Raw genomic sequence first — 18,896 nt, forward strand, 5'->3', positions numbered from 1 at the left:
TAACTAGCAGTAACAAAAGTGTAGCTGATCTCAACTAGAGAAGCTAATACAGTAAAATTCAGAGAAAAGATAGGATAGTAATGTTGAATGATTCATTTCCATTTTTCTCAAGACACTTCCTTGGAGGAAGATGGTTCTCTCAATATTTGATGTAAGCTGACTAAATGCTAGATATGGCTAATAAGAGAGTAAGTACATCAGGCTACTTTTTTTTTTTTATAGGTAAGGTAAATAGAGTTGCCAACATGGTACCAATAAAAAGCTTCAGATTAGCCTGTCTTGATATGACTAGAATGATTACCTTGAAGAGTTTTTGCATTCTCCCACTTTAGATTGGCTAGAAAACTGATATTTTTCTAGAAGGAATTAGTTTGTTCCTCCTATTAAAATCTGAAAAAGGAGAAAAACCAGTAATTTAAAGTGTAGTTGTAGAGTCCCGTCCCCTAAATTGAAACCAGTATACCATTTCATTTCAAGAATCATCTTTAAATCTCCTTTAAATTATTAGAAAGAGATGGGACTACTACTATTCTTCTTTACTATGTGCTTTCGTTTTTTGTTGGTTTGTTTGGTTGGTTGGTTGGTTTTTTGTGCATGTCTTGCTGTTTTGCTAATTTGATGTCCCAACCTGCACTAACTCACCTTCCTCATTTCTGTCACAGGGCTTCCCACCTCGACTGCCACCACAATACCCAGGAGATTCAAATATTGCTCCCACTTCCAGCGTGGCTTCTATTTGCATCCCTTCTACAGTCCTATCCCCTCCCATGCCGACAGAAGCACTGGCTACACCGGGTTACTTTCCTACAGTGGTGCAGCCTTTTGTGGAATCAAACCTTTTGGTTCCTGTGGGCAGTATAGGAGGACAGGTTCAAGTGTCTCAGCCAGCAGTGAGTTTAGCACAACAAGCCCCCACTACATCCTCCCAGCAAGCAGCTCTGGAGGTAAATGGAATTACTGCATGTTTATATATATAAAACACACACACACACACACACACACACACACACACACAATGGGATAAAAATGACAAAGAAGAAACATAAGGTTCCCCTGTTTAGAACTCATGTGGAGACTATTTTCAAACTAACTTCTAAATGACTTTTTCTTCCAGCAGAATGAAATGCCATTGTGGGGGCCTTGTTGCCACTGGCTGTTCTGTTGGGAAGTGAGTGTGCCTTGGAGAAGATTAACCCTATTAGCACTTCACTTCTCTAGCTAGTACTTTAGTCATTATTCTTAATCCTTTCACAAATTCTTGCCATGGCAGTCATAAAAGTATCTTATCCTGCTGTGCTCCCAGTAATCATTTTTGCCCTATTAGGAGAAAGATAGGAATCATCTTTGCACTTTGCTCTGCCTGTCCTGTTGCACACTTCTAGGAAGATGCTGGCTGCATGCAAGTTGTACTTTCTCACTCCCTAGCAGCTATGTCGGCTGATGTCACACCATGCAGTCTATACCGAGACTTAGCTTTAGAAACTTCGTTTGGAATTTTAAGACCACTGTCTTTAGATGCTGAATATTGAGAATTACTAGTAAATTTAGTGCTTCTAGGACTTGGGAGGGATAAGAAAAAAAAAGTGTAGCTTATTGGAGATGATGAATAATAAAATGTATTACTGCCAAGATTTCCATTATCCTTTCTATTTACAGAGTACTCAGGGAGTCTCTCAAGTTGCTCCTCCAGAGCCACTTCCAGTGGCACAGGCACAACCTACCACTTTGGTCTCTTCTATAGACAGGTATGTAAAAGTAAAATTCTCCTTCCTTAACTGGTAAGTGGTATAAAACTTCAAAACATCAAACCTTTAAACACTGAACTTTATTTTTCGAAGTGCACATTCAGATGTTGCTTCAGGAATGAGTGATGGCAATGAGAATGTCCCATCATCCAGTGGAAGGCACGAAGGGAGAACTACAAAACGGCATTATCGAAAATCTGTAAGAAGTCGCTCTCGTCATGAAAAGTCCTCACGTCCAAAATTGAGAATTTTGAATGTAAGTATTGCTACTGTGTGAGTTTCATATAGTTACTTAATGTCATTTAAATATTTCTAAGCCTCAGGTATAGTTATGAAAGTTTAGAATTTTCTAATCACCCAAATAATACTGTTAAATTCCATATTTTTATGGTAAGGCACTATCTACCTTTTAGAAAAAGTTTTAATTTGTAGAACAGAGACTTTACACTCCTTCCAGACCCTTCAGTGGAAGATGAGGAAATAGCTCAAAGGCCAATATTTTCTTAACGTTTTCTTGCTACCAGTTTAAGAGGTAAATACCAACAAGTCTTCAGGGAATGGTGGTAGCATCAGGCTTAAGTTCAAGTGATAATCTGCATTACTTTCTCAAATTTAGTAATGGAATAATATGTAATATGGCTTAGATATGAAGTACTTTTTCTTTTTTTTCTTTTTAGGTTTCAAATAAAGGGGACCGGGTAGTAGAATGTCAGTTAGAGACTCATAATCGGAAAATGGTTACATTCAAATTCGATTTAGATGGTGACAATCCTGAGGAGATAGCAACAATTATGGTATGTCTGCATTTGGAGTTCCAAATTTTGCTTTAGTACTTTTTTAATAACCACTGCCCTAAGCAAATGTGCAATATTTTGTTATCTGTTTTGACAGTTCTGTATTTATTTCAACGTGAATATAATTAGCACACCAAACCTGTGATTTAGAGATATTTTTGTCTAGGACCTGTCTAAGTGTTGAAGAATTAACTTACATATCAATGAATAATAGTACAGGTGGTGTGCAGATAGGGCAGAAGTTACAAAAGTGGCAATTGGAATGACTTAAAACATGAATAACACTCTGCTAATCAGACTGACATCACATTTCTTTTACAGGTGAACAATGACTTTATCTTAGCAATAGAGAGAGAGTCCTTTGTGGATCAAGTACGAGAAATTATTGAAAAAGCTGATGAAATGCTCAGCGAGGACGTCAGTGTGGAACCAGAGGGTGACCAGGGATTGGAGAGTCTACAGGGAAAGGATGACTATGGCTTTGCAGGTTCTCAGGTAAGTTCAGCATTCCCATAGTGAAGCTTTGTTTATTTAAAATATTGCTATAGTGTTAAATTTGCCATGCAGCATGTTCAATGATACCACATTACATCAATGGCTAAAATTATCAAATATTTATGTCCTCTTTGCATGGGGCCAATTGCTTTGCCCAATCTTTAAGATTGTGTTTAGGGGCGGTGGGGGGAAAGATTGTGTATGAGAATGAATTTGGTCACTTTTGTTTGTTGTAGAAATTGGAAGGAGAATTCAAACAACCAATTCCTGCATCTTCTATGCCACAGCAAATAGGTGAATTTCTTTCCTTTCCATGTTTGCTTTTAGCTTTGACCTAAGAAATTTTATACTAATGAAATCTTAAAGCTTCATGTTGGTGACAATATATAGATAATGCAGTTAAATGGTTTCTTTTTACAGGCATTCCTACCAGTTCTTTAACTCAAGTTGTTCATTCTGCTGGAAGACGGTTTATAGTGAGTCCTGTGCCAGAAAGCCGATTACGAGAATCAAAACTTTTCACTGGTGAAATATCAGATACGGGTAAGGAATTGCTTCTACCACAAACCTATATCAGTCCCATATCATCTGTGCTATACTGGAAGCTTGGTCATCAAGCAATAATTCAAATGATGACATAGACAATAAAGAAGAGTAGAAAATTGAGATTATAATCAATAGGCAAACATGGAGGAGCGAAATAGAGGATGAATAGAGAGGATTAAAGAACAAGAGCCAGAAAGGACAGCCACCCTAGATATAGCTTGTGTAATAAATAATACGTAGATACAGTAATATGTTTTGTTTCTCCATTTAGGACTATTGTATATGCTTTGAGGTTGCTCTTTTTTTATCTTTCTTTTTTCTCTTTTTTGAAAATTTTTTTAAATTTTCTTTTACCCTCAAAATAGCTATTCATACAAGCTAACTTATTTTCATCAAACTGCTCTTTTACTCTGCTGTTTTAGAAAAAGCCTGTCATTTCCTCGGGAGAAGTTTTAAACCTTGTTGGTATGTGGCAGTGTTGGTAACCCAAAAACAGATTGTTAGGACAATTTTGAATCTACCCTTTTAAAATGGACTGATTATGAATTTTGTATTCTCCTTTGCAGTTGCTGCCTCAACATCCCATGGCGCTGGAATGAACTTGTCTCATTCTGCTTCATCCCTTAGCCTACAACAGGCGTTTTCTGAACTCAGACATGCCCAAATGACAGAAGGGCCCAATACAGCACCTCCCAACTTCAGTCATACAGGACCAACATTTCCAGTAGTACCTCCTTCCATGAGTAGCATTGCTGCAGTCCCAACCACAGCAGCAGCCACACCTTCAATATCAGCCCCTGCAACTAGCAGCCCTCTTAATGACATGTCCACATCAGTAATTCAGTCTGAGATTCCAGTGCCCACTGAAAAAGGGATTGGTGGAGTTGCCACCTGCACAGGTGTGATACTGTCAAGTGGTCTCCCTGTACCTCCTATATCTGAATCACCAGTATTTTCCACTGTGGTTTCAAGCATTACAATACCTACAGTTGTCTCAATTTCGACAACATCCCAGCCAGTTCAGGCTTCTACATCTGGGAGTGTTGTTTCTAGCATAGGCACTTTGCCATCTATACCAGTTTCAACGTTAGCCTCTGCTGCGGGCAGTGCTGCTGTCTCAGGTGCTAAGCCTCCACCTGTAGTATCTCAACAAGCGACAGGCAGTACTTCTGGGGTAGCCACATTAACATCCATTGCTGCCACCACTCCATTCCCGAGCATAGCTTCCCAGCTGCCTCTTCAGCTGAGCAGCAGCACCTCTGCTCCTACTCTAGCTGAAACAGTGGTGGTTAGTGCACACTCACTAGATAAAACATCTCATAGCAGTACAACTGGATTGGCTTTGTCCCTGTCTGCATCATCATCTTCCTCCCCTGGAGCAGGATTATCTAGTTCTGTTTCTCAGCCTGGTGGGGTGCATCCTTTGGTCACCCCATCAGCTATAGCTTCTACTCCTGTCCTTCCTCAAGCAGGAGGACCTACTTCTACACCTTTATTACCCCAAGTACCTAGTATCCCACCTTTGGTACAACCTGTTGCCAGTGTGCCTGCTGTGCAGCAGACACTAATTCATAGTCAGCCTCAACCAGCTTTACTTCCCAACCAGCCCCACACTCACTGTCCTGAAATAGATGCTGACTCACAGCCCAAGGCTCCTGGAATTGATGACATAAAGACTCTAGAGGAAAAGCTGCGGTCTCTCTTTAGTGAACACAGCTCATCTGGAGCCCAACATGCATCTGTCTCACTGGAGACATCACTGGTAGTAGAGACCACTGTCGCACCAGGCATCCCAACCACTGCTGTTGCACCAAGCAAGCTCATGACTTCTACTACAAGTACATGCTTACCACCAACAAGTTTGCCATTAGGGACAACTGGTTTGTCAGTTATACCAGTGGTCACACCTGGACAAGTTTCCACCCCAGTCAGCTATGTGTCCGCCCCAGTCACCACTACGTCAGGAGTGAAAGCTGGAACTGCTCCATCAAAGCCACCTTTAACTAAAGCTCCAGTAAGATTCTTGTTTTGAAATAATTTGATAAATATGATTATTCTTTCCCCCAACCCCGTAAGTGCCTTTTTTCAACTCAGCCTTGCAAATTAGAAATGTAGTTATAAAGATGGCCTGGCCTATAGTAGACATTAAGTGTTTATTAAATAAATTGAAAATTATTTTAGGATATATATACATTGAACACAAGAGACCTCCTTTTTTTGGAATATGGCAAGATTTGGGGGTTAATTATATTACATGATTTTCTAAGGCTATATAATAATCAGGTAAAATACAGACGTTCCTTCCTCATTGGCACCAGCTAAAGGAATCTGTATCCCAAAAGGAAGCTAAATGCTTCTGCTAGCAATTATACATAGTAATAGCAGTTTACAGTGATCTTTGTTTCAATGAGAATGAAGCAGATTTTCTGCTTTGCTTCAGTTCCACAGTTGTACAATTTGGGGTGTACAAAAACTGGAAGTTGGTGATGAATTTCATATACAGGGAAAAAGAATCTAATCCTAGGAATAAGTTAACTAAAATGTGTTTTCCAATTCCGCTATGGTGGATTTCCTCTCCTTCTATCTTCAGTCTCTCTGATCTTCTCCAAATAACAAGGCTGTGTTTTTTCTACTATATTCTGTGCTTCACTTATCTTTCTGCATTGCCATTGATTGTAAAATTCTTATAGTCGGCCAGTAATAGAGGCTGTGTACAAATTGCTTAATAGTGTTAGATTTCTGATGACTTTTGTTATCAGACCTGCCCCTTGGCTATTTCTGAATTGTTTTCTCAGAAAAGTCTTTGTTTTAGGAAAAGCCTGATGATACTGTACCAAAACAGTGGCTCGAGAATAACTGTGCCTCTCATGTCCATACAGCCTTTGATTCTGTTTTCCCTAGGGAATAACCTTCCACTAAATTTTACTATTCATTTTATTGGTATGTAGTAGTAACCCCATAATAGTATCATGGTTATAATGTCCTTTATTTAAGATAGATACCAGAATATAAGCCAGATGACAATCATGCCTTAACTATAGATATATTTTATTCTTATATTTCTGCATTTGAATTAGTTGATTTACTGGCCAGTATGTAGTCTTTCTCATGGACTTGAATTTCCCTTCATTGTCTGTAGGTGCTGCCAGTGGGTACTGAACTTCCAGCTGGTACTCCACCCAGCGAGCAGCTGCCACCTTTTCCAGGACCTTCACTAACTCAGGTGCCCCAAGACTTGGCAGATTTCTTTTTGTGCTCCTACTTTTTCCTTCACAAAGCTTATTTAAATTCTCCATTGCATGATCTTGGCTTCTGGCTCCTCTTTAGTTTTGACTTAGTAACAACTTTCTCTTAAAACAGTGTATATAGCTAATGATCCAGGCCTTATTTAAAGTAAGAAGCTTCGTGGTTCTTTTGTTCAAGTCATCTAGAACACATTTGATATTAATATTTTTTCATATTTTATGAAGAAAGAAAATAGCAGGGTTTACATTTTACCAGACAAATATAACTCCTATCATTCACAGTTTTCTAGAATAGTGAAATTGCATCTGATGAATGAGATTAGGCTCTAGACCATTGTGGAAGTAAAAAATTACAAGTAATCAGAATTAACTTTGAAAGTTCCTTAGGAAAAGATAACTGATAATGCCCCTTTTCTGTGAGTTCAGTCAACCAGTTTTTTCTCTAATGTTTGACATTTCTTTCAGTGACCAACAAATAAAGTAATTGGCTTAAATATAGATGGATATAAGGGTCATGTTTCATGAAAAATATGTCTTTTATCTTTCAATACAAAACCTACACAGTTTAGTTAGCATGAGATTACTCATACAGGAACTGAGAGCAGTGACATGAATGTGAGATTCCTGTTTCACACTCAGATCTGCTCATTGGGTCTACCCAATGGTGATCAGAATTGCCTGCAATATTTAAATTATCATTTCCCTTTTCTACCCTACCCCACCACCCCACACATTTATTTAGTTGAAGTCCCGTAAGGAAAGTAGTTATTATGAAGCCATTATAACCATGAAAAAGCTTCTGCCGTGAGCAAAGTAGTAAACATTGAAACTAAAACAGGAATTTATTTTAGAATTATATAGAAGAAAAACATAAATTGCTAACACAAGAAGTCTGAATTTATCACTTCTACAGCTGTACAGTAGAATATAAAGAACTTGCCATGATAGAGTAATAACTCCAAAGAGAACTCACTCCATCAGTCACCACATTTTGGAAAAAATGCATTGTGAAAGTCTGTAAGTTAGGGGTTTTACACCTGTTTTCTCATTAAAAACATGTATTCAGACACGTATTCAGGCTCAAATGTGATGAGAAACAGCAAATAAGATGTGAGGAGGTGAGGTTTAGTGGATAATGCCTATATAGAGAGGGAGAAGGATAAATGAAGGCTGTAGAAGAATAAGTGATAGAAGCCAAAATAGATGTGGGATTATGGCCTGTATCAAAAGTAAAAAGTTACTGGCCTTGTGATGAATGGTGGTAAGACCTGGTTAACAGGTTGGAATGCCCAGACCTCCAGTTCCTTTTTGCTGCCATTTATAGGGTATAAGAAGTATAGATTAAGACCTAAAGAAAAGAATAGTATCCTTGATAGTGATCAAATACATTAATGCCATCTTTTATTCATAAGGACAAGTTCTCAGAAAGATGTACCAAACTGAAAAAGAAAAAAGAAAAAATTAATCTACCAAAATATCTTGATACATTTTTCAGAATATATATATTTTAAGTTTATTTACTAGCAGGGTGAGAGGCAGAGAGAGAAAGGAAGAGACAGAATCCCAAGCAGGTTCTGTGCTATCAGTGCAGAGCATAATGTGGGGCTCAGTCTCATGACCCATCAGATCATGACCTTAGCTGTAATCAAGAGTCAGATACTTAACCAACTGAGTCCCCCAGGCACCCCCAGAATATATTTTTAAAGAGAGGACAGGTAGAAACTTTTGTGTCACTTTAAGGAACATCAAACATAGACTTCAAAACTGTAAAAACATAAATATGACTGAATTTCTCTAAGGCTTGGGAAATTGACATAAAATATCATTCAAGCAATATAAGTTAATATTTAATATATTGAGTTTTATATTCAGTGACTAGACAGATGTTACGTTGTGTCACTCTAAAGCATCAAAGAGTATTCCTTATTTAGATGAGCTATATGTAGTGCTTCTGAATATGCCAAAGACCTCTACTTATTGTAGTTGTTTCATTCAGTCCCAGCAACCTCTGGAAGATCTTGATGCTCAATTGAGAAGAACACTTAGTCCAGAGACTGTTGTGGTGACATCTACAGTTGGGGTAAGTTTTGAAAATTTTGCCAGAATCTTTCCATAATCCTAATGTATCACATTCCTAAAACATACTCTAACCTATTAATACCTTTAACACCTACAGAGTTAAAAGCATTAATTCAGAGTCTTTGCTTATTCCAGCAAACAGAAATAAAGCAGATTAAGATTAATACTGACCCAGTGGTATAACTGTGGAAAATATTTTATTGATTTGAAAGGTACTTTTCTTGTCTTGCCTCTGGTTAGAATTATACCATAGATGAATTCTATGGGTTTTGTATTTATGCTTTGGAGGAAGCTGTGCTTTAAAAGTTAACTTCTTCCTTTTAAGCTTGTGATACAATAATGTTCTGATTAAAACTATTTTTTCTATTATTATCCAAGTTATACTCTTACGTATCCCAGGATAAAAACAAACAACAATATAGAAGCAACTCAGAATTTTTTCTTAAAATTTTTTTGTTTTTGTTTTTTTTTTTTTACATCAGACTTACTTTTAGGCTTAAAAAAAAAAAAAAACTCTGTTGGACACAAGTGTTTCTTCACATATACTATATTTCTGTTGCCCTTTATAAAAACCAGAGGAAAGGCAGCATGGCAAAACAGTTTAAGAGTGACTGAAGCTAAAGATTTTGTGGTATCTGTGTGTATGTGTTTTGCAGCCTGTGTCCGTGGTGGCTCCAGCAGCAGTTACAGAAGCAGGAACACCGCCTCAGAAGGATGGTGAGAAGCATCCTTCTTCCTCTTATGTTATACCATTTCCAGTCCTCTTTATAATTGACTATAGAGTTTACTATCTCAAAGACATTCTTAAGAATGTAGGTGTATTTGGAACAGTTTTAAAGAACAATTTTACGTATTTCATAACTTAGGAACTTTAATACTAATATTTGGAACATGTAATATTAGCATGCAAAAGGTAATGATAGTTTCTCGGAATAAGACCCTTTGTTATTAGCTAGGATAGACCCTTGCTAAGAGAGAGAAGGAAATTCAGGCCTATTTATAAAAGTTAATTTACCTTAATCTCTTGGCTTTTGTGACACTAGATAGAGGTAGAGATAAGCTTGACTAGCATGGATGGTAGAAATACAAATATATATTGTAATCAGTTTAAACATTATTTTTTTCCATTTCTGGAGTCTTTAGAATTGGCGTGTTTGTACACAGTCTCTTGGCAAAGCATATTTCCAGATTTTGTAACAACTTAAAATTGCCATGAGAACTTTTATGAGCATGCTCTTGGTCATGAGTTCATATCAGCTACTTCTTTTCTGAATTTTGTTGTAAATCTCTTTCACTGCATCACCAGTCCCCCCACAGAGTAGGAAATTTAAAGCTTCTATTTTCTGTCACCTTTTCTCTTAGAACCATTTATATTCAAAAGGGAAAATAATTAAACATGAGCTGTATTTATTCAGTGTGCTTTTGTGTAACACTTAATATTGTTCCTTTTGTAGTTTATCCATTCTCCTCACTACCACCTACATGTTTCCCTGTATAACTATTAATAAGATTACCTGAATACTCAGATCTTTCTTTCTTCCTTAAATTCTGAATTTCACTTAAAACCTCTCTAAATTATCTTCAAGGCAATTATATTCTGAATTCACTCTCATTTTAAAAGAAGTGACTTGAAAATCAATGGAGGGGCTTAGTTGGTTAGTGTCTGATTTCAGCTCAGGTCATGATCTCACAGTTCATGAGTTCAAGCTCCGCATCAGGCTCTCTGCTTTCATTGAAAAGCCCATTTTGGATCCTCTTGTCTCTCTCTGTCTCTGTCCTTCCCCCGCTCATGTGCATCCCCTCCCCACCCACCAAAAAATAAATAAACATTTAAAAAAAATCATTGGAACAGACTAGAGAAGTTTAGAAATGGACAAACTATAAAGAAGAAATATGAAAAAGGTGGGCTTTTAAATCAGTGAGAAAACGCTAGGATATTTCAATAAATGCTTTGTGACAACTGAACAACCATCTGGAAGAAAGCTTAGATGCCAGCCTTGACCAACATAAATTCCAAATAGGTCAAAGATGAAAAATGATAATGTAAAATAGTGCTGTAAAAAAACATACAAGAAATCTTTTCTTTTTTTTTTAACTGTCTGAAGTAGGATCAACAAACTTTCTATAAAAGGCCAGAAAGTTGTATATTTCAGGCTTTGCTGGCCATATAGTCTCTGTCACAATTACTCGAATGTCCTATTATAACCCAAAAACAGCATAGGCCATACGTAAATGAATGAGTTTGGCTCTGTAGTCTAATAAAATTTATTTACAGAAAGAAGCTGTGGGCTGAATTTGGTCCATGATCATAGTTTGCTGATCCCTGATACAGAAGCAATAATAGATTCAAAACTTTCTGCATGGAAAAAAAAGCCATGATGTCCAAAGATAAATGAAAAACTGGGCAGTGGTGGGTATTCATATCACAGAAAAGACTAGTAAGTGATAGCATTTCTAAACCTCTCATTGGTAAACTTAGAAGTTTAATAGCCACCAGTGACTTAACACAACCTCTTTAGAGATCAATTTAGTAATGTCTCTCTAAGTTTTAAATGGGTATGATTCAGCACATCCATTCTTAGGTATTCCACAGATTCATAAGAAAATACTTGGTAGAACACTTATAATAGCAAGAAGTTCTGAAAAACTTAAATGTCCATCCACAGAAGCCTGTTTAAAATATGGTACTTTGTATACATATAGCATACAGACAGACATAAAACACTGCAGCCATTAAAAAGAATGAGAAATCAATATGGAATGCTAAGATACATTGTAAAAATATCAAAATCAGTGTTGTATAAAATTGAGCTTACTAGTTGTATAAAATAAAGAAAATGCTTGTATATGTCTATATTATCTCTAGGAAAAAAAACCTCAAGTGGTTGTCCTTAGAAAGGATGACCTAGGCGGCTTGAAAGTTGTTCAAAACTATTTATCAGTGATTCTGACACCTTGTACTTCCTGTTCTAAGATTTTTGCCTAAGTGTTGTATAAACCAAGTTGTCATAGATGATTTTCATTTTAAAAATGCGTCTTTGATATCCTAAGTAAAATCTCATAATTCTCTTCATTTATTTTTATCTTTGAGTTAAAGAATGAGTAATTGAATTCTTACTACCCATTAACCTTAGTTTTTATAGTATCTCTTATGTTGTAGTTAAGCCTTGAAGCTGCTTTGCTTATATGTAACTTTTATTCCTCCTAACAATAACATATCATCTGTACATGTGTACAAGGAAAAGTAGAGGACTAATGATAAATTTTCAGACTTTGACAGTATTTCACAAACAGTATCTTTCAGACTAAAGGTATCTAGTAAGGAGAGTAAATAATAACTATTTTCCTTTTTGGACAAAGCCCAAGAAGAAAAGAAGGTAAGGAAATTTTCCTTGCCTCAGACCATTTTTCTCACCTCATAGGTACTTTTATTTTGCTGTATTTCTGACCAAAAGGAAAAGAAGCTAACTAAAAAGAGATGCTAACTTAAGTTCTTTTTCTCCTCCATGTACTTGTTTCAGTTTCTCAAATCACAGAAGGTCCTGTCCTGGGAACTAGTTCAGGAACTGGTGTTTTTAAGATGGGACGATTCCAGGTAAGACCATTACTTTCCCTTGCCTTGATTTCCTCTTTGGGGTGAATAGGTATATAATAAAATTATTACTTACCTTTGGGACACAATTGCCAATTTGATGATATATCTTTTTTATAGTTCTTTATCATTTTACCCTCTTAAAAATAATAAATGTTTAAAAAAAAAAAAAAAAAAAAAACCTTCTGGGGCACCTGGCTGGCTCAGCCAGAAGAGCATGTGACTCTTGATCTCAGGGTCATGAATGTGAGCCCCACATTGGATGTAGAGATTACTAGAAATAAATATGTAAACTTTAAAAAATAATAATAATACATGCCAATTAAAGGAATGCAGAATACTTAGTACAGTAGAGAAACAGTATATTGTCTACCCCGTCTTCCTACCTACCTCCTCCACCCAGGATTACTTTTTAGGGTGTGTTTCCCCTCATTCCTTTTTCTATGTACATGTGTGTACAATTGACCCTGCTTTTCTGAATGAGATTTTACAGCTTTTTTCCCCAATCTAGTAGTTGGTTCACCTAACCCATTCACCTATTATTAGTCATTAGGTTGTTTCAAATTTTTCTATCGTAATAAGTAATGTAACAGGAAACATTTTCTATGTTTAGGACAATTTTTTAGGATTAATTTCTGAAATGAAAATACTGAGTCAACATCAAGTGATACATCGTTTTCTTTTCCGAGGTGGTCCAACTAGTGATTTATTTATTTTTTTATTTTTTACTACTTTCACAACTGCTTTCCAGTTATTCTCATGGTAGCACTGGGAGTTGGGGATAGCAGTTGATATTTTTCTCATTTGTAAACTGAGGTTCTGAGAGTTTGTACTGGGCTGAGTTTATAATACATGGACAAATTAGAACAAGGATCTGGATCCTCCTTTTGGTCCCATTTAGTTATGTTGATTCTTGAAGCTTAGCTGGCATTTAACATTCATTGTCTTTAATCTTTGTAGTTTTCATATTCACAGGCAACCTTCAAGATTCCATTCCCTGTTATTTATATTTCCACAAGGACATAAATCTAAGTCTTGTATATAACATGAGATCTGGAGGTAAATTATTAACTTAGTAAGCTTAGCCAGCCACTGAGAATCTGTATCTAATCTGTACATCTCAGTACAGATCTTGTTCTCTATAATGGTATTCCATTTATTTTCACAGTGAAGGTGGAGGGGCTTATGTAAAGAGATACTGACTGGGAAATAAAGTGATTCAATTTTTTTTATTGAATTTTTTTTATTATTTTAATTCAATTTTTTATCATTTTAAAAATTGAATATTGGGGATTTTGTTTTTTAATCTCACTTTTGTCTCTTTCCATCAGGTTTCAGTTGCAATGGAGGATGTCCAAAAAGAGGGTAAAAATAAGTCAGAAGATGCAAAGTCTGTTCATTTTGAGTCTAGCACTTCAGAGTCCTCAGTACTATCAAGTAGTAGTCCAGAAAGTACCCTGGTGAAGACAGAGCCTAATGGGATCCGTAGCATCTCATCAGATATGCCAGATAGTGCCCACAAAACTCCTGCCTTGGGAGCAAAGTCAGAAACTGGGCAGCCTACAAAGGTAGGACGCTTCCAGGTGACAACTACAACGAACAAAGTAGGTCGTTTCTCTGTATCAAGAACTGAAGACAAGATTGCTGAGGCAAAGAAAGAGGGACCAATGGCATCTCCTCCTTTTATGGATTTGGAACAAGCTGTTCTCCCCGCTGTGATACCAAAGAAAGAAAAGCCTGAACTGTCAGAGCCTTCACATCTGAATGGGCCATCTTCTGACCTGGAGGCCGCCTTCCTAAGCAGGGATGTGGATGATGGTTCAGGTAGTCCACACTCCCCCCATCAGCTGAGCTCAAAGAGCCTCCCTATCCAGAATCTAAGTCAGAGCCTTAGTAATTCATTCAACTCCTCTTACATGAGTAGTGACAATGAGTCAGATATTGAAGATGAAGATTTAAAATTAGAGCTGCGAAGACTACGAGAAAAGTAAGTGTATTTTCTTCTGTAAAAGAATAATGGCAGAATCATAGTAAGATCTAGCTCCTGGTGCCTAGTATTCTTTTCACTGCAATATGCTTATATCTCATTTCTTTCAAACAGAGGGTGCTATGCAAAAGCTAGTTTCCTCAATGTAGTTCTCATTAGGTCTTGTATTTATAAGGACCCGTAGCATTTCTACTTCTAGAACTTCTTCAGCACCTTTGTATTATTACTATATTATTGTTTTTCTTAATAGCACTTTTTATCATTATTAACCTAATTTAATAGTCTACCAAATGAATCTAGTAATGGATGTTGATTATGTGGCAGGTTTTATAGATCATATTTGACACACTGGTCCAGAGTAGCAAATTCAGTACCCCTGTGTATGCCTCAAAAATCAGGAAATCTTTTCTCCTAACATATCATGAACTACTTGTTGGTTAGGAGCTTATTGGAATTTGGCTTGGGTAATGGAGGCCAAACAATATGAAGTAACAAACTAGAATCTCAAGGTAATAGAAGAAATTACGTTAAGTACACTGAGGGGGGAAAGATTCATGAGTAGTAAGTAAATACTTGAATAGAGTTTAAAGAATATGTTGTTAAATCTCATTTGAACAAAAGTGATTATCATGTTTTTGATTCATGTTTGGTTATCTTTCACAGACATCTTAAAGAGATTCAAGACCTGCAGAGTCGCCAGAAGCATGAAATTGAATCTTTATATACCAAACTGGGCAAGGTTCCCCCTGCTGTCATTATTCCCCCAGCTGCCCCTCTTGCAGGGAGAAGAAGGCGACCCACTAAAAGCAAAGGCAGCAAATCTAGTCGCAGCAGTTCCTTGGGGAATAAAAGCCCCCAGCTTTCAGGTAAAAAGCCATGGACTAGGTCAGCCTTGGCTGTCCCATCTTTTGTTTCTGTCTCCTGACTCTATATGTAACCTATTGAGCCATTTGTTGTTTTTGTTAAATTTCAGAGGAGTTTGACTTTCCTAATATTCTTGCTTCCTTGACTTTTCCACTCCTTATATTTATAGTACCTCTATTTGTTGAGTCTATGGAAGGGTGAGTACTATGGCTTATTCCATTGTAACCCATATTACTAACTACCTCCATTACCCAAGCCACTTACAGTTGTTCTTAAGGATAAAACACTTAGCATTGCCTGGTTACTCATATAATTCACATTACACCAAACTCATAGTCAATTGGAAGAAAATACTTTAGTAAAAGTTCAGGTAGGTTTTTCCTTTCAGTGAATGGATTATCCATAATTGCAGCTGGGATGAATGTAAATTTCATTTAGATGTTTGGATATGTCTTAGGTGGTAATTTTCCTGATTAAAGTTTTTATTTCATTTATGTATATTGAAATAAAGAACTTGCTCGTGGCTGTAATAAAAAATAATTCATAATCTCTTGTAATGAACTACAGTTTGTCTATTTTAATGGTGATAGAATTCTTACCCTTTGGTGAAATTATGAGAATGTTAACAGATAATTGGTTGTAAAGTGAAAGACTGAAATAAATTTATACCTCATAGTTGTTCTCCAGGTCTAATATAAATGTGTTGGAAAGCAGTTGCAAACTTCTTAGCAGCTTTCCATTCTCTGGAAGCTTTCAGAAACCCAAACCATTTCTCTAGTACATCAGAACCCATTCATTAGTAGAAATGTGATTATAAAGGATATCAGCTAATTTAGATCCTGATCCCAATTTTGACATACTTTTTGAGTGGCCTGCTAGTCTGCCAATTAGTAGGGAACAGAGAAATTGGTCAATTTCAAGACAGTTGACTAGGGAATAAAAACCACCTGCCACAAATAATTTTAAATATGTATTACTCTGTAGTCATCTGCATTATTTTTGACACCACTTTTGTACTTGACCTGACACATACTTAGAAGGAAAACTAAGCAGAGACTGCCCACCAAACCTATTTGTATCCTGCACCAATTCAGTGTTACAGGTTTTTAAAAGCAATGATGGAATTGTAAAATGGAATTCTCCCATATCCACTGCGTGTTCTACTCAGCTGAGACTTGGGAACCATCTAGGTTATCTAAACTAAGTCTTTCGGAATAGTTACTCCAGCCCTATTGCCTATTGATTCTCATGTCATTTCTCACTTCCCCTCCCATTAGTGAGGCCTTTTGTTCTTTCATCACTTACAGCTTTTGACCTATTATTAGTCACTTAGTGGGGCACATTGAAGAATAAGAATATAAGAATAGTGCCTGTTAAGTTTATTGGGAAAGCTGGACATGTTTCCTCATGCCACTTTATCTTTTGGCAGGTAACCTGTCTGGTCAGAGTGCCACTTCAGTTTTGCACCCCCAGCAGACCCTCCACCCTCCTGGCAACATCCCAGAGACTGGGCAGAATCAGTTGTTACAGCCCCTTAAGCCATCTCCCTCCAGTGACAACCTCTATTCAGCCTTCACCAGTGATGGTGCCATTTCAGTACCAAGCCTTTCTGCTCCAGGTCAAGGTAAGCAATCAAAGCAATCAACATGTTCTAAAAACATGAAAATGGAGATACTGCCATATCCGCAACAAAAGCCTGATGAGCATCCTATTAAGGTCAGTTGGAAGACCGGCTGACCAGAACACAGCCTGTGTATTAAAACACTTTCGGATCTTGAGCTGGAAAGGGAAGTTGAGTAATGATTGTATTAGGTGAATTCATTGCTCCTATCAGATGAAATAGGTTTTTTCAAAGGATTACAGCAAAAGGTTGTATTGTGACTTACATGAGGACTTAACCAAATTAATGACTCATTTGGGATTTGCAACATACGCTTTAATACTAGACTGAGATTTCCTGGACCAAAATTAAGGAGTTTTAGCAGTTTCTGAAAGCTAATGCATTTGCCTAGCCAGTGTAGACTTTTTTAACTTGTAAGTATGGGAGTGGCATTCTAAGATAAATAGCCCTACAATTCGATTTGTTACCTATAATCTACTTCCTAAATAGAGTTTTATTTATTAATGATCATTTAAAACCTTCCTGTAGCAGAACGCTGCTAGTAACGATAGAACGAGAATTGGAAGAACTTAGGTGTCTGGGTGGAAAAGAATAAGAGAAGAGTTAGGTAACTTGCTTAGGTGCTTTTGCCACAATATCACAGATAGTAAAGGTAGATCATCATTGGACTAGGTAAATGTGCTTGCTTGCCGGGAGCACAAACCAGCTAGCATTATTATTCACACTGGGAAAAGCTTCAACATTTTGCAAAGTAAGGGAATTGAGACCTAATATTTCCTGTCCTACCTATCTGACATTTCCCTAGAAGCTTGTTCTTCTGTGTGCCATCTTAGCGCATTTCACCACTCCAGCCTCAAGTTTCTAACATCTTGTAGTTGTGTTCTGTCTCTTCTCTCTCTGTTCTTCCCTGTTTTTCCCCTCTCACAGGCTGTGCGAAGTTTAACTGTGCATCTGAGCAGGTGACATTCAAACCTGGTGGCAGGAGGACCCGATTTCTGAGTACGCCCTGCTTGGCTCTTTGTGTGTAACACCTTTACTCCTTCCTCGTCCTTGTTTTTCTGCTGCTTGGATCTGATGTTTCATGCAGTCCATTTTCATTTGTCTCTTTGTATATCATCTACTCAGTGGCTTGGCTGAACTATTACCCTCAGAAGTTTGGGTCTCTATATTAATTATGATAAAAGATGTAGAAATAAGAACAGGTTTCTATAAACTTCAAAATAACTTTCTGGTAGAATTGCTTCTTTATAGATCCATGACAGAGTAGAAAAGGTGGTAATGCTGTATAGACTGCAGGGTCATTTGGGATAAAGACTGAAGTCCATAGTCCTACTCACTTCCACCCCTTGCTTTGGCATTAGAAGTGACAGAAAGCATCTTGACCACTGATGTACTTAGATCCTGGCAGCAAGGGAAAATTACACCCTATTTTTTTATTCTTTTTCCGAGTAGGTTGAAATCTTTTTTTTCTTCTCAATTTAGCCTGGCCATCTGTCCATTGAAATGATGCTAGAATCTCTTCATTGGATCCTTTCACCACCCTTACCTTCTAACTCCCTAAAATTGATAGTTCAAAAAGGGTTTCAGTGTAGTTATTCTGATCAAGCATTTATTCTCAAGAACCAGAGCCCAGGGCCTGCCAGTGAAAATGGTCTCTTTAACATGATTGCTAGGATTTCTTAGCTTTCTTAAAAGCAAGGCAAAATAGTAAATCACCCAATTTCCCAGCCCATCTTCCCCAAATATGAAATGAAGATGATGCCTCTCTCGTAGGGCTGTTGTACAAAAAAATAAGATCATGTGCACAAACACTGGTAGCTCTTGGGAAGCACACATCATTTTCTTCTAATTAGCCAGTGCCTACCTGAAACATAGTAGGTAGTCAATAAATGTATACTGGAATAAAAATTTTAAACACAAAAATAAGG

At 37.1% G+C, this 18,896-nt stretch overlaps 1 protein-coding gene across 23 annotated transcripts in view; it reads left to right on the plus strand.

Moving 5' to 3' along the window:
- Window positions 1–18,896, plus strand: part of WNK1 (WNK lysine deficient protein kinase 1) — a 162,046-nt gene that overhangs the window by 134,948 nt on the left and 8,202 nt on the right. For 9 of the 23 annotated variants that reach the window (XM_058744105.1, XM_058744109.1, XM_058744118.1 and 6 more), the window contains 16 exons: window positions 663–944; window positions 1,657–1,745; window positions 1,839–2,001; window positions 2,423–2,539; window positions 2,861–3,034; window positions 3,271–3,328; window positions 3,455–3,577; window positions 4,147–5,594; window positions 6,720–6,803; window positions 8,822–8,905; window positions 9,561–9,621; window positions 12,426–12,499; window positions 13,828–14,483; window positions 15,147–15,349; window positions 16,777–16,971; window positions 17,896–17,988. In XM_058744105.1, coding sequence (XP_058600088.1) covers window positions 663–944; window positions 1,657–1,745; window positions 1,839–2,001; window positions 2,423–2,539; window positions 2,861–3,034; window positions 3,271–3,328; window positions 3,455–3,577; window positions 4,147–5,594; window positions 6,720–6,803; window positions 8,822–8,905; window positions 9,561–9,621; window positions 12,426–12,499; window positions 13,828–14,483; window positions 15,147–15,349; window positions 16,777–16,971; window positions 17,896–17,988 — 3,904 coding nt within the window. The remainder of the gene's footprint in view (window positions 1–662; window positions 945–1,656; window positions 1,746–1,838; window positions 2,002–2,422; window positions 2,540–2,860; window positions 3,035–3,270; window positions 3,329–3,454; window positions 3,578–4,146; window positions 5,595–6,719; window positions 6,804–8,821; window positions 8,906–9,560; window positions 9,622–12,425; window positions 12,500–13,827; window positions 14,484–15,146; window positions 15,350–16,776; window positions 16,972–17,895; window positions 17,989–18,896) is intronic. The other 14 variants (XM_058744113.1, XM_058744114.1, XM_058744115.1 and 11 more) reach the window with 5 other exon arrangements.

The sequence above is a fragment of the Neofelis nebulosa genome, chromosome 8 (genome assembly GCF_028018385.1).
Source record: "Neofelis nebulosa isolate mNeoNeb1 chromosome 8, mNeoNeb1.pri, whole genome shotgun sequence".
Taxonomy (NCBI): Eukaryota; Metazoa; Chordata; class Mammalia; order Carnivora; family Felidae; genus Neofelis; species Neofelis nebulosa.